General features: G+C 43.7%; 1 protein-coding gene across 3 annotated transcripts in view; it reads right to left on the reverse strand.

The window, feature by feature from the left end:
* The window catches only part of SETD5 (SET domain containing 5), a 105,035-nt gene that overhangs the window by 15,080 nt on the left and 73,897 nt on the right, over positions 1 to 16,058 (reverse strand). For all 3 annotated transcript variants that reach the window (XM_073569678.1, XM_073569677.1, XM_073569679.1), the window contains exons 10-21: positions 9,991 to 10,139; positions 9,675 to 9,792; positions 9,372 to 9,481; positions 6,166 to 6,415; positions 5,899 to 5,973; positions 4,512 to 4,766; positions 3,946 to 4,260; positions 3,323 to 3,565; positions 3,109 to 3,238; positions 2,721 to 2,971; positions 2,227 to 2,283; positions 777 to 1,259 (exon numbers count right to left, since the gene is read on the reverse strand). In XM_073569678.1, coding sequence (XP_073425779.1) covers positions 777 to 1,259; positions 2,227 to 2,283; positions 2,721 to 2,971; positions 3,109 to 3,238; positions 3,323 to 3,565; positions 3,946 to 4,260; positions 4,512 to 4,766; positions 5,899 to 5,973; positions 6,166 to 6,415; positions 9,372 to 9,481; positions 9,675 to 9,792; positions 9,991 to 10,139 — 2,436 coding nt within the window. The remainder of the gene's footprint in view (positions 1 to 776; positions 1,260 to 2,226; positions 2,284 to 2,720; positions 2,972 to 3,108; positions 3,239 to 3,322; positions 3,566 to 3,945; positions 4,261 to 4,511; positions 4,767 to 5,898; positions 5,974 to 6,165; positions 6,416 to 9,371; positions 9,482 to 9,674; positions 9,793 to 9,990; positions 10,140 to 16,058) is intronic.

A 16,058-nucleotide genomic window follows, 5' to 3' on the forward strand; every position in this document is an offset into this window, starting at 1 on the left:
GCCGACCACCTAATGTGTATGTGGGCCTCCTGACTCTCCCAATCCTATTTCTACAGGTAGATCAGCCGCTGCTAGATGATTCTGTGCTTACTCCACTCTCCCCATAGAGAACACAGGGATGGTCGGCGGCATTCAGTTGTGAGGAAGTTGGGAGAGATGACTTTCCAGGAAACCAACATTCGGCAGACCGTTAACTGTTAACCGTTCACTCATTCACCATCACACTATGATGCCGGGTTATTCTGCACCTTGCATCACACAATGGCACAAGAAGCGTCGTAATGCTGGAAACTGAGATTTTTGCTGAGAATGGTAATTACTATAATTGCATTTTACTTGACCAAAATATTCTCATTTTCAACAGTCAAACCAGTCACTGGAAAGCTGAGGGAGCGCTTTCCTTACTTAAGATTTTTCAGCTGTCCCTGCAAATTTTACATCACCAACATATGAGCTAATTCTTTTGACTTTAAGGCAGCCCTCTGCCCCCCGCTGCTGATTTGTTGCAAAGATGGGTCCGAAAACAGATCGCATGTGCAGAATTAAAGCAGCAAAACATTTTTCATCATTTATCATTTTTGACCATAGGAGTGAACGGACATATCATGGTATTCCCGACTGGCCATTACTGGTGCAAGCGATTTTATCTGTATGTTGGGAGCAATTTCTGGCTGTAATGTCTGAATGCACCCTAGTTGCTTCACCATACAGACTGGAAACACCTCCAGCATACAGTAAAATTGCTCAGGGTGGAAATCAAAAATAATTTCAGTTACCTTTTTCCTTTGAGGCGGATTTTGGGGAGAGGATCTGACCCCTTCACAAGTCCTTTCACTACAAGGAGACATAGATCCCTGTGCGGATTCTTTCAAAAGTCCAGAAACAGGCCTGGTGTAATAAGCCTCCACCGGAGAGCCACAGTACATGTCTGATTGGGAAGGCTTTCTTTCTCCTACAAGAGGAGACCCCCGTAATGAGCCGTCAGCCCGAGGCATTGCGTTCAAAGGGGAGAAAGCATACATTAAATTGAACTCAGTCCGGAAAGTCTGTTCTGAATTTCTTAGCAGCGTTGACCCTTCCCCTCCTTTTCCTAAAACACTCGCTTCTGACGTGCCACTAAAGGGCAAAGATGCGCTTGGAGACTGAGATGCGAGATCACTGGGACCGGTATTGATGGTGGTTGGGAGTTCCTGGATACTTTCCATCGATATCTCCAAGAAACTGGCCTTTGGTACATCCACATCCGTCCTGAGACAAGGCTGGAAGATGAGAGACACATGATGAACAGAGAATCACAAGCAGTTACCAAATCTTATATTAACCTTTTAAGAACTTGGTTATTTTGAGCTTTGAGTACATAGAATTTTTTTTTTATTCCTCTTTAATAAGAAAAAGTGGAGTTTATTTGATGATGTACTCATACGATGGCTTGCTTTTAGAGGGCAAATCAAATTTCTTGGGGAGTACGTGTTAAACTTATTTTGCAGGAGATGGTCATATATATATATATATATATATATATATATATATTTTTTTTTTTTTTTTTATTTTTTTTTTTTACTTTTATGCAATAAAATCCAATTTAAAAAAATTATGTGTGTATCACCCGGTCCCAAGACCTACATTTTTTTTTCATTTATTGCTAGCAGAGATGAGTGACGACTTTTACTTTTTTTTTTGCTGGACGAGTTAGTATGTTTTCTGGAACATCTGATTTTTGTTTTTAGAATTAGGGCATTCCACAGTCTGAATGATCTTACTGTAAAGAACCCTTTCCTATTTAGCTGCTGGAGTCGCCTTTCTTCCACTTGTAATGAGTGCCCCTGTTTTTTTTTCCCACTGTATGGGGTAACTAGTGTGACTTTTTATAGCTGGGGTCAGTACAAATGTCTAGATACAAATAAAGCACTTCATTGCTTTTTATATATATATATATATATATATATATATAAATAAATTAATTAAGGGAATTTTGTTGTTTTTTTTTTTTTTTACATATTTCAGAATTTTTTAAAATTTATTTTTAGCCCCACGTGGGGATGTTAAATAAAAGCCAAAATATTATTATAATCACTGAATCTCTATAGTTGAGTACTGAAGACCTCATGCTCAATGCTGATCGAGTGCTAGGATTTTTCATTTTCATGAAAGGAAAATAATACATATAATCATCCACCTTTCCCCAACAGCGCCCAATGTGAGCAATTGACAGATTAATATAACTACCTCGGGTGACACAGACTCGGGCCGGTGCGTTGGAGAGCTCTCAGGGGAGGATATGTTCTAAGAGGAAAATAAAAATTGTTACTTAGGATCAAAATTTAAGAAAAAAAAAGTTAACAAAAGGCAATGCAAATGAAACATTTAGTCACTAGGTATTTGCAGCAAATAAAATAACCTACATTGGTTAAGCTATGCTCACATGTGCACTGTGAAAAAAATGGAGAGCTCAATGAGAAGCAACAGGTTGTTAATTGGATCAGTAGTTTGACCGACATAATGATCATGACCCATTATCAATGGAAGCCAAAGAATAAAACTGCCAGAGATGGTATAGTACAGAACTTGGCCATCTCCGTAGTTCCATCGACAATGAAAGGAGTGGTGCCAAGCAAGTGTTCTAATCGGCACGATCTCGGGATCAGCAAAGTTATGAGAATAACTCTTTAGAGATATGCACAAATCGATCTGCAAGCATTGGACGGGGCAGCGTCCGTTACCTCAAACTGTAGTGGAGTATTACAGCGACTAGCAGCAAGAGACGGGATGGGAGAGAACACAGGTCCGTATCCGTATCGGGATTCCTCTTCGCCGGGAAGGGAAGAGCTGGGTGTAGTCTGCATTGGACTTAGAGAGTCTGTCATCACAGAGTTAGGAAGTGCAGGAGGATACGGTACAGGACTAGATAACATCGCCGAATGTTCTTCTAGGATATATTTCATCTTCCATTTTTTAAAAGGAGCTGTAAATTCTTCAAAAAGAAAAAAAAAAGTAATCAGAAAACTTGTGAAAGGGAGAATAAAGGCTAGATAACACTCAGGAACCAGATTGCTCTGCTAATAGGCGATATCCTGTGTGTACAATCACGTTCCTATCACAATCTCCTACCTGTATTGGTTCTGCTATTATCGCTGGAAGAGGTGGAGTTCTCGTTGCTTTGGTATAAAGGTTGGTCATTGTCCTGAGCGGAGCTCTCGGGCTGTGAGAAATCGTCATCCATGGCTTGTTTAATCCAGCGCTGAAGAAATAAAAGGCAGGTTTTAATGAAAGTGCCTGTAGCATGATCAAAGCAAACTGGACAAAAAAAAAGAATGACACATACCTTTTTACATGATCCATAAGTGCCATCCACCTTTGGAGGTCGTCTTCGCCTTTCTGGCATAAATGGAGACACAAAGCGTATGTAGTGTTTAGGGGCTGTGCAGATGGAAGGGGAATGGGATAGTCCAGGAAGCATGTTAAGGGTGGTCGCCAAAACTGTGGGATCCGTTGTAATCCGCAAAGGGTGATCAATGGGGCTTTCCTGCTTCTCTAATTTATCATTTAACCACTCTGTAACTAGGTACTGGAGAAGAAAGACATAGGATTAATTTCAAAGTTCTGCTGATGTTGGTCAACTCCAATTATGGAATTTTAAAGGGTCATTCCCAAGATAGTCAGTTATCCCTTATCCTTAGATGATTGCTCAACCTCTGTTCCGGTCATTGTCCATTAAGCAGCCAGAGAAACCGAGCACAGCACTAAGCTACTCCTAGCCGTCCCACAGACTTTGAACGGAGCGCAGGTTGAGCATGAGCCCCTGCACTCCATTCAAGCTCCATTAAAACCGCGTTCTAGGTATCCATGAGGCCGGACCTCAGCTATCAGTAACTTTTCCCCTATTCTGTGGATATGGGATGTCTTACTATCATGGAAATAACCCTTTAACATAAAAGTTATACTAACCTTTTTAGCTTTATGATACTTAAGGCCGGACCGTGTTGGCTGGGTCAATGCTTGGGTAACTGCAGGGGACTCTGAGCCTTGTTGTACATCAGCTAATCCCAGATTTTCTAAGTTCCCGGGCTCTGTTGTGGCTGAACTTGCAGTCCCCTCCTCCGGCACTGGGGGCGCCAGCTTTACTTGTTGAGCTACAGCTTGCCTTTGCCTTCTTAACCTTTGTGCTGAGGCGCTGCGGTACCTAGACATGCGGCTTTTTGGGCGAGGCCTGGTGGATTTTGGTGGTACTGGTTTAGGAGCAGGTTTCTCTGTGTTCACGTCCTAGGTAAGCAAATAGAACAGATTAATATAATTTTATGTATACACAGCTAAACTTAAGCAGTCATAAAAAATAGTTTCATGCAGCAAACCATAAACCCCAAATGATCAAGACGTCAATCTGCAATATTCTTGCAACTGAATGATTTGTGTACTTTATTAAATTATGTACTGTGACAGTCAACGATTAGAGACAGTAAAATATGGTAGGAAGTGTGACTGGCACTCACAAAAATCCCAACGCATTTACTCACCAGTGCCTGAGAGGATCTCCGCGTGTTCACACCTGGGGTAGAGTTGGGAACCGGCTCTACATCCATGGGACTTTCAGGTTCAGGCTCTGGATCATCTGTTTGGGATGTAGGATCTATTGTCACCTGGACTTCGGGAACAGATGGCGCCTCACTTTCGACAGCAGCTTGTTCCACGGGATGATCTTTGCGTCGCCTTCTTCGATCAATGCTTTCCGATATGAGCAGAGGAAGCTCTGATTTCTTGTCATCTCTCGACTACAAGAAAAACAAAGAGAAGGCTCAGAAAAACTGAAATTCTGGCTATCAGGACTCCCATTAAGTAAGTGGTTGTCCAGTTTGGAACCCTGCATTAATGAATGAAACACAATATCCCAGAAATATACATGTACCACCAGTTAAATAAGCAGGAGTGTGCTCAATAATCGCCTTCTTACATACATTGCAGGTTCTCTCTTCTCAGACCGGCCGCTGTCCATGCCCCACACCATCCATATGTATGCCCTAGGTCCCTCCAATCCAGCCCTATAGTCTCACATACATCATATTCTGTAATACAGACTTCCATACTTCAGATCGGCGCCTACAAGACAGCGCAAGACCCCGTCTCCTAGTGCATGGATATGAGCAGTCTTCAGCAAAGTCCATGTCTGCCCTTAAAGACGCAGGCATTTCATTTTCATGCTTTTTTTTTTCTTTCCTCCTTCTTTGAAGATGTTTATTATTCATTATTTTTCCACTGAAATCACCGGATGAGGGCTCGCTTTCTTTAATGGGCAAGCTGTAGTATTTAATAGTTTTTAACGGCATCATTCACATTACAACATAATGGGGTGGAAAGGAAAAAAACCTTACAACTTTGATATTGTATTTTGGGTCTTAAATTTAAGATCTTCAATTTGCTGCATACAAAAAAAAAAACAAAAAAAAAACACCCTGGTTTCTGCCGCTATACTCTGAGACCCTTAACTTTTTTTCCCCACTCCAAAGTTGTATTAGGGATGGTTTCTTGCGGTATGAGCTGCAGTTTATAATTGTTACCATTTTATGGTAACCGCTTATATATCCCCATCATATTCCACAGCATTTTGCCGATATCATCACTGTCCTCCATTGGAGATCACAATCTTCATTCCCTATCAGTATGTCTTCGAAGTGTGGGAGGAAACCGGTGACCAGGAGGAAATGTACGCAAACACAGGGAAAAGATACAAACCCACAGAGCCGCCATTGCTACCCACAGAACTAACAAGTTGCCCTCTGCTGTAATTGTACAGCAGTGTCACCAATAGGTTAAAAGAATTTACAAAAACACAATTACTGAGCACACTAAAGCAGTATTAAAACTTTATTTTATACTAATATAGGCAGCAGAAAGGAGACAACTTACCCTTCTCGTCCTTGACACCTTTTCCACCTCTTCCTCTTTAGTTTCTTCGCATTTAACGGTCGCGTCAACGTCCGTCTGCAGAGAACGAAGCTTTATTAGACTTGTTATTGCACACAAACTACAAAACCAAAGCAGGAGAAGGAAGGGATTCACATAGCATATATACTTTAAGGTAACGCATGTAGGACTATAGACCTCACTAATATTCAGAGCTGACAATCTGTGCATTCTATTAAAGCATATGGACACCTGGTCATCTGACATTACCTTATGGTCACCAGTAATGGCATTGGTGGCAGGAGCTTCGGAGGCTTCATCGGTCTGGTTATTGGCACTTTCATCCACCACAAAACCCTGCTGTTCTAACTCTCTCCTTCGAGCTTTGCGGTGCCTTGTCTCTGCGCCTATGGACAGTGGAGGGGTAGTAGGAGGTGGAAAGTCTCCGGTGACAGGATTCCTCTTCTGGACGGGACAATTCCGGTTGCCTTTGTGACAGGCACAATCTACCTTGTAACTGCTGCAATAGGCAAAGACAGACATATGGATTAACTATTGGTCTAAAAAATCAAAAAGTCACTTATTTTTCATCACAAATATTACTGATAACCATGCTACTTCGTGCATGCAAGTCAGCTAAAAAGCAGCAAACTTTCTGCAATATCGAATTTCTGTACAAGTTAGGTGTGCTTTACACCACTCCATCCACACTTAGCACTGTGCTTGGTGATGTACGGCTGTATGCAACTGTTCGGCAGTGTTTGTGCTGATGTTATACCAGAGGCAGTCTGGACACTGGAGTTATGGGGTCAGCAGAACGGTGATGACATTTCTGCCCTTTGCTCCTCAACACTCGGCCCCCGCTTAAATTTTACAGGGTCTCATTTCATGGCTGAGTTGCTGCAGTTTCTTATACATCTCAATAATATCACACGTGATGGGGGGGGGGGGATTCAATAGGAAGAAATGTCATGAACGGACTTATTACCCAAGAAGATGATATTACAGGACCGATACAAAAAGGGTGGGGGAACAAGAGGTGCAATAGTGCCCTATCACTAGTGACACTACGATGTGAGTGGTGTAATGCAGTTCCACTCACCTATTCCGGTTGTGTGACCCACAACTGGCTTGAAGACATAACACAGTATCAGCTGCTGCAGGACCTCCACCGACCACTCCAAAGTGGAAAAACTGCCAGAGAATATGGGAAGCAAGATGTGCCACAGTCCGCGCTGCTGAATCCACAAAATCACCTGGGATGCAAGATGTAGTAACAAAGTACTGCTTTATTCCTTCCTACGCGTTTCGGCGCCCTTCCTGGCACCTTCCTCAGGGATATTACACCAGCCATAGGAGCAGGGAATTTATAGCCCCTTCCATTAGCAATTATGGGTGTGTTCTGTTTACATATGATGTCATAATGGTCATCACTGGGGGAGGGGCCAGCATTTTTGGCACAATTTCACACAAATAACATAATAAAACAAGAAAATCCTTCAAAATACTTGCTAAAATGTACATAAAAATCCTACCAGTAAAATGATATAAAGACCTTCATAAAAATTGCAGCGGAAACATTGCCAAAGTATCCAGACTGTCAATGCAAAAACAAAAAAATTTTTTTAAAAAATATTATCTCCCGACTTTCAGGGTAGTAGAACCCATGTGTTTACTGGTTTCATTTTTTTCTCTTGTGACTTATGTTGAGCGCCACCGTTCTGCTGGTATCAGTGCCTTTGGAACATAGGTTCTATGAACTATTTTGTCACAAAACGATCCTGTTAAATATGTGATACTATGGTTTGTTAAAAAATTATTATAAAAAATTGCAATGAACAATTTTCTTTATTTTTGTTTTGTAGGAGGGAATCAAGGAGCGATGCCACTATTAAATAAAATGGATTATTTCTAAAATTAACTTCTTTTAAAAAACTTATTTTTATTTTCATTTTTATTTTTTATTATCAATAAAGAATTATCTAAAAATTACTATTATATAATCGTATTATTAAAAATGGCCTGAAGAAAGTATCTATCATCTTCCGTATAGTTATGGTCACTATTTTATATATTAATTGTGGTGGTGTCACCCATGAAACGTGTGTCTTTTGGTCTAGCACACAAGGTGTGCTAGACCAAAAGACACACGTTTCATGGGTGACACCACCACAATTAATATATAAAATAGTGACCATAACTATACGGAAGATGATAGATACTTTCTTCAGGCCATTTTTAATAATACGATTATATAATAGTAATTTTTAGATAATTCTTTATTGATAATAAAAAATAAAAATGAAAATAAAAATAAGTTTTTTAAAAGCAGTTAATTTTAGAAATAATCCATTTTATTTAATAGTGGCATCGCTCCTTGATTCCCTCCTACAAAACAAAAATAAAGAAAATTGTTCATTGCAATTTTTTATAATAATTTTTTAACAAACCATAGTATCACATATTTAACAGGATCGTTTTGTGACAAAATAGTTCATAGAACCTATGTTCCAAAGGCACTGATACCAGCAGAACGGTGGCGCTCAACATAAGTCACAAGAGAAAAAAATGAAACCAGTAAACACATGGGTTCTACTACCCTGAAAGTCGGGAGATAATATTTTTAAAAAAAAATTTTTTTGTTTTTGCATTGACAGTCTGGATACTTTGGCAATGTTTCCGTTGCAATTTTTATGAAGGTCTTTATATCATTTTACTGGTAGGATTTTTATGTACATTTTAGCAAGTATTTTGAAGGATTTTCTTGTTTTATTATGTTATTTGTGTGAAATTGTGCCAAAAATGCTGGCCCCTCCCCCAGTGATGACCATTATGACATCATATGTAAACAGAACACACCCATAATTGCTAATGGAAGGGGCTATAAATTCCCTGCTCCTATGGCTGGTGTAATATCCCTGAGGAAGGTGCCAGGAAGGGCGCCGAAACGCGTAGGAAGGAATAAAGCAGTACTTTGTTACTACATCTTGCATCCCAGGTGATTTTGTGGATTCAGCAGCGCGGACTGTGGCACATCTTGCTTCCCATATTCTCTATTACAGGACCGGACTGGTGTCAGTGAGCTATGCACCACAAGCCATTCTGTCACATGGCAATAAAGGAAGACTGTATGGCGGGAAGGGGGCAGTGTTTGGAGGCCGGATGTTAAGCACAAGGGCGCAGGGGGAATTGAATGTAAAACTTGAATTCAGTGAACAAAATGTGTCAGAATACTTTTCTCCATAGTGTGTTCAACATATTCATTAATACTGCATTCACACATCAGTGCATCAAGGACCGAGCACGGTGTGTACATGGGTCTCCAGACTCGAATTTGATAACTTTGCATAAGAGTTGGTTAAGTTCAGTTAAGGCATCTGTGCTTGGATAGTGCTATACAGATGTGTGAATGTAGCATTAATTGAAGCCTAATAAGTGACACCTGCTGTTATAAAATGAGGACTGAACACACTCACCAGTTACTGTAGTCAAAATCAAAAGCAATGGTGACCTCTGTATCTTTCGCAATAGCAGCGATGGCATAAATGCACAGGTGAACCATGCCACCTGCAATCATGTGCCGGACCTGGAATAAGAAAAGTGAGAAACTATTAGGAGGACTCTGCTTTATACATATGGGAGACATGAATGTCAACCAAACGAGAGCTCGGCCAACAGTCATCGCATGGCATATGAACGGCTTCAGCTTTTAGAAAGCCTACAAGGTTGGAAACATCTGTTAGACAAACGAAGGTGGTATCCTATGAGCTTCCTCTTACCTCAGCATTGGGTGTACAGGAACGTCTGATAAATCTAGCATCATTACCGAAGGTCCGAGCATCCACGCACATTTCCAAACCGTTAAACTTGGAGTAAAACAGCACAAAGGGGTACGGTCTGTTGTAGAAAAAAATAAAGCCAATGAAGGGTATAGTTAAATACAGTTGTAATTAGATAAATGGGGCTCATGCTCATTAGTACGGTCGCTGTTCTAAAACTTAGGTTTGTTTTGTTTTTTCAATCCATAAATCGAACTTGCATAAAGTAACGCAGAAGTTCTTTGCGAGAACTTCCAACCGCTTATTATCTACTTACTTTTTGAAGAAGTGTCCATTGACCTCAAACTGCTGCCGTAACATAACTTTGCCCCGGTATTCGATCACAAGAGTATTTACTGGCAAGTCCTTGGAGGCACGCAGGATTTTACGATGCTTCTGCACACGCGCCACCCTCCCCAGGTGAAACTGCAATGAGACATTTATCAGCTTTCTTATGCAATGATGTACAAAGAGCAGGTATCAGCAAATATAGATACAAGCACTGGTCTTAATAACTGAGGGGTTCATTCCGTAGACAAAGATAGACTTGGCTACAAGTCGTAAAAATTTTTAATGCAATTTCCAAGAGACATCAATGTTTCCTTATGAGGGGAAATAAAAGTTGCAGATCGGCTGTGATGACTTTAAGGATCACTCCACTGTCCCCAAATAGGGACTCATTGACCCTGTAGTAATATTATGATTTTGCCCTGTTCTGTCACATTACTAAATCTCATCACCTATACAAATGCCATTGTGCTAGGAGAGCGCAGTGCACTCTTCTGCTTTCTCTGGTAGTCCATATGCAATCAATGTGGTATTAATGGGGCTTTTCACAGGCCCTTCTCCTGGGATCGGTGGGGGTCATACTTTAAATCAGGGGTGGGGAATCTTTTTTCCACTCTCTGACCACAACATTCTCTCCTTCACGCTCACAAATCCTCACCCACCCCAGCACACTCCTACCTATCACACATTCAGAAATCTACAAGCCATTAACCCTCAGACGCTTTCAGATTCCCTACACCCATCACTGTCCCCAATCTCCTCTCTTTCCTGTCCTAATCTAGCTGTTCATCACTACAATGACACTCTTAGAAGCACCCTTGACCAAGTAGCTCCCCTCACCCTCAGAACCCCCAAACACAGAGTAAAACAGCCCTGGCTCACATCGCAAACTCAACTTCTCCAGCGATGCTCCAGGAGTGCTGAACGCCTATGGAGAAAAACCCGCACACCAGAAGACTTCATCCACTTCAAATTTATGTTAAGAACCTATAACGCTGCCCTTCACCTCGCCAAACAGACCTTCTTCACCACCCTGATCTCCTCACTAGCCAACAACCCCAAGAAACTTTTTGACACTTTTCACTCCCTCCTCAGGCCAAAAGCACAAGCCCCTATCACAGACATTTGTGCTGATGACCTGGCCTCCCACTTTACAGAAAAAATAGATAATATCCGTAAAGAAATCTGCTCCCAACCACCAAGTGCTGTGACTCCCATCCCTTCCTGCACCTCCCCTGGCTCACTTTCCACATTTGATCCCATCACAGAAGAAGTCTCCAGACTCCTCTCTTCTTCTCGTCCGACTACATGAACTACCGACCCCATGCCCTCACATCTCCTCCAGTCTCTCTCTCCAGTCGTCACAACCCACCTAACTACAATCTTTAATCTCTCCCTCTCCTCGGGCATTTTCCCATCCTCCTTCAAACACGCCATTGTTACTCCATTACTAAAGAAACCTGCTCTCGACCCATCCTGCACAAACAACTACAGACCAGTCTCCAATCTCCCCTTCATCTCTAAACTTTTGGAACGCCTAGTTTACTCCCGCCTTACCCGTTACCTCTCCACTCACTCCCTCCTAGACCCTTCACAGTCTGGCTTCCGCCCCCTACATTCGACTGAAACTGCACTCAACAAAGTGACCAATGACCTTCTGACAGCAAAACGTAACGGTGACCACTCTCTGCTCATTCTTCTTGACCTATCTGCAGCTTTCGATACTGTTGACCACCATCTCCTACTCTCTAGGCTCCAGTCACTAGGCATTAAGGACACTGCTCTCTCCTGGTTCTCTTCCTATCTCTCTGACCGCTCCTTCAGTGTTTTGTTCTCTGGCTCCACGTCATCTCCTCTTCCTCTTGCTGTTGGGGTACCTCAGGGCTCAGTCCTTGGTCCCCTTCTTTTCTCTCTCTACACGGCCCCAATTGGACAGACCATCAGCAGATTTGGCTTTCAGTACCATCTTTATGCTGACGACACACAACTATACACATCTTCCCCCGACCTCACCCCCGCTGTACTACAGAACGCCAGTGACTGTCTGTCCGCAGTCTCCAATGTCATGTCCACTCTCTATCTGAAACTCAACCTCTCTAAAACTGAACTTCTTCTGCTCCCGCCATCTAATAACCTCCCTAAATCTGACATTTCCCTCTCCGTGGATGGTACCACAATAACACCCCGGCAGCAGGCGCGCTGTCTGGGTGTTTTGTTTGACACCCATCTCTCCTTCACATCCCATATACAATCTCTTGCCCGCTCTTGCCGCTTACACCTAAAGAACATCTCTAGAATCCGCCCTTTTCTCACTATGGAAACAACAAAAACCCTCACTGTTGCATTGATCCACTCCCGCCTGGATTACTGCAATGCTCTATTAATTGGCCTCCCCGTCACTCGACTATCCCCCCTCCAGTCCATACTTAATGCAGCGGCCAGGATCGTCCATCTGGCTAATCGGTACTCGGACGCGTCCGCTCTTCGCCAGTCCTTACATTGGCTGCCCATTCATTATAGGATCCAATTCAAAGTACTTGCTCTCACCCACAAAGCTCTCCACAGTGCGGCACCCCCTTACATTTCTTCCCTCATTTCTGTCTATCGGCCTAGCCGATCGCTGCGCTCTGCAAACCACTTTCGACTAACCTCTGCACTAATCCGTACCTCCCACTCCCGACTCCAAGACTGCTCCCGTGCTGCTCCTATCCTCTGGAATGCTCTACCCCAAGAAATCAGGACTATCCACAATTTGCATAGTTTTATGCGCTCCCTCAAAACACACTTGTTCAGAGCGGCCTATCACGTTCACTGATCAAAGTAATTTTCTATGTAAGTGTGCTTGTGTAGCCCATTCACTATCTCCATCCATCCTTCACTCCCTCAAGATGGCTGGACCTTCATTGTAAATACACAATTGTAAATACACACCTGTACTTTGTATCTCCCCCACCTCATGGTAGATTGTAAGCTCTCACGAGCAGGGTCGTCTCATTTCGTCTTATTTTGCTTCAATTATTGTATTGCTAACGTTGTTACTTATGACTTGTGTTTTGAAACTGTTAAACTGTAAAGAGCTGCGGAATATGTTGGCGCTATATAAATAAATATTATTATTATTTTCTGCCAAGGGCCATTTGGATATTTATACCATCCTTCGGAGGCCGTACAAACCCCGCCCTCAAAGTACATCCTGGCACTGGTGTCAGGATGTAATCTTTCATTGAATGCCCATCAGTGTTCAATAGTGAACACTGCGTGTGTGCGCTCACAGAGCAAGAAGAAATTAATGAGCTGGTAGCAATCAAAATACAACTCCCTGCCAAAGCACTGCGGGTCCCTAAGAATCTGCCCAGGGGCCGGATAAAAGGGTCATCGAGGGCCGTAAATGGCCCTGGGGCCGGAGGTTCCCCACCCGATTTAAATAATCACGTATCCTTTGGATATGTGTTAAAGGATAATATTCCAAAGGATAGTTGTTAATTTGCAAATCGGTGAAGGTACGACAACCAACACACCCACAGATCCCGAATGTAAAACTTTAAAGTTGCCTGAGTACACCTGCAGCCAACTGATACGACCCCGCATCTATCTTGAGAATGGAGAATCCCAACACACGCTGCTTTTACTAGAGAGGTGCTAGGAATTCTTAAAGGGAACCCATCACCAGGTTTGACCAATATGATTTACGGTCACTGCCTTTCAGGGCTTATCTGCAGCAACAGGGCAGATAAGTACGCCTGCGCAGGAGCACGATGTCGGGGAGCCATGAAGCAACCAGGGGGCGGCATCGCAAGAAGATGGGAGGTGCCGGACCAAGTCATGAGACACCCATCGGACTGGACCGTCCTGCAGGTGACTATAATAAAGAAAATAAATAATTTTTCTTCTCTTGCAGGTCGGCGGGGGCTTATCTACAGCATTAAAGGGAAGGTGCCGCAATTTTATATAATTTGCAAAAAAAAGAGTAAGTAACAAAACATGTTGTTTCAGCAAATGTTATACTAACCAGGATTTATGATTTGTTTGTAATAATGTTTTAATGTAGCCACTGGGCGCTGCCATCTTGATTTGCAGATCTGTGAAGGTCTAATACAGTCTGCAAATATGGCCGTCCCTGGACATAGGAGACTGCGGTTGGCTCCCGACCCCACCATGCAGCCTCATTAGCAGTGAACCGGGCACACCCCTGTGGGCTGCCCCATTCACTGCTGTAGGTGTGGCTGGGCGCCATTTTACTGTAGCCCAGTGCTATCTGCTGAGCTCCACGTTCTGCACTGTGCTTCCTGCTCCAGCTCCACTGTCCTCCTGCTCTGTGTCCGCCTCCTCACACACAGCCCCAGTGATCTCCGGTAATCTGACACCTTCCCTTTTATGAGAGCTTTTATGGCTGTCTGAGGAGGACAGTGACATATACAGCCCATAGTCTAGTGTATAATTGGGGGGGGGGGGGGCTGGAAGTTTCACCAGTGTGGGCATATCTGTAATACTGTCTCCTGTGATACTGCCTGCTGAGCCGTGTATCTAATCCTCTCCTGTGTGATACTGACTGCTGAGCCGTGTATCTAATCCTATCCCGTGTGATACTACTCTCCTGAAATACTCTGTGCTGCTCTCACCCTGCTGGTTTTATGTGTGATCTACATGGTGGTATTGTGTACGATCTATATGGCGGCATTATGTGTGAAGTATATGGCGGTATTATGTTAGAACACTATGGCAGTATTATTTGTGATCTGCTAAAAGCATTCTAGTGTGGTTCTGGCTGAGCACCTGCACACGAGTCAGGGGTAATAGGTGCAGTCAGGGGTGGGCTGGTGAGGCAGCTGAAGAGAGGGGTCTCATTTTTATCTTTACTGTATGGCTACATTTCCCCCAGCCTGCTTCCCAGCGTCACCCCGGACTGCGCCTTTCGCCTCGCTTTCACACATCGCCAGGACAGGATCTGAGGAGGGGAATGGGGTCTTTGCATGCTAAGTCTGGATCAGAACAGGCCATCAATCAGCAGAAATGTTTCCTGGGTTTCTGTGGTGCTGTCACCCTGCTCCTCCCCCATATATCTCCCTCTGTGACCCCCATAGACCAGCGCACTGCTCTCCTGAAATGCTCTGTGCTGCTGTCACCCTGCTCCTCCACCATTTATCTCCCTCTGTGCCCCCCATAGACCAGCACACTGCTCTCCTGAAATACTCTGTGCTGCTGTCACCCTGCTCCTCCCCAATATATCTCCATCTGTGCCCCCCATAGACCAGCACACTGCTCTCCTGAAATACTCTGTGCTGCTGTCACCCTGCTCCTCCCCCATATATCTCCCTCTGTGCCCCCCATAGACCAGCGCACTGCTCTCCTGAAATACTCTGTGCTGCTGTCACCCTGCTCCTCCACCATATATCTCCCTCTGTGCCCCCCATAGACCAGCACACTGCTCTCCTGAAATACTCTGTGCTGTTGTCACCCTGCTCCTCCCCCATATATCTCCCTCTGTGCCCCCCATAGACCAGCACACTGCTCTCCTGAAATACTCTGTGCTGCTGTCACCCTGCTCCTCTCCAATATATCTCCCTCTGTGCCCCCCATAGACCAGCACACTGCTCTCCTGAAATACTCTGTGCTGCTGTCACCCTACTCCCAGAATCCTTCCTGCCTGCCATCCTCAGTGACCGAAGACCCCATTCCTCTCCTCAGATCCTGTCCTGGCGATGTGTGAAAGCAAGGTGACAGGGGCCCGATATATGGTGGAAGGAGCAGAGTGACAGCAGCACAGAGTATTTCAGGAGAGCAGTGTGCTGGTCTATGGGGGTGCCCTGTTCCGTGCCAGGGATTGTACATAGAGCGCTGTGTTTTATACATATGGATGGACCGTCTGCTTGTCTGCTCCACAGAAATCCAGGAAACATTTCTGCTGATTGATAGCCTGTTCTGATCCAGACTTTACATGCAAAGACAGTCAGTAACTTTGCAGGCCCCATCAAAATGGCTGCTCACTGTGCTCCTAAATGTCATAGTTTTTGTGAAAGATTTCAGTAGCTGCTCCCCCTAGTGTTAACAAGTGGAAAT

The sequence above is a fragment of the Dendrobates tinctorius genome, unplaced genomic scaffold, assembly GCF_039654945.1.
Source record: "Dendrobates tinctorius isolate UK_male_01 unplaced genomic scaffold, ASM3965494v1 ptg000027l, whole genome shotgun sequence".
Taxonomy (NCBI): Eukaryota; Metazoa; Chordata; class Amphibia; order Anura; family Dendrobatidae; genus Dendrobates; species Dendrobates tinctorius.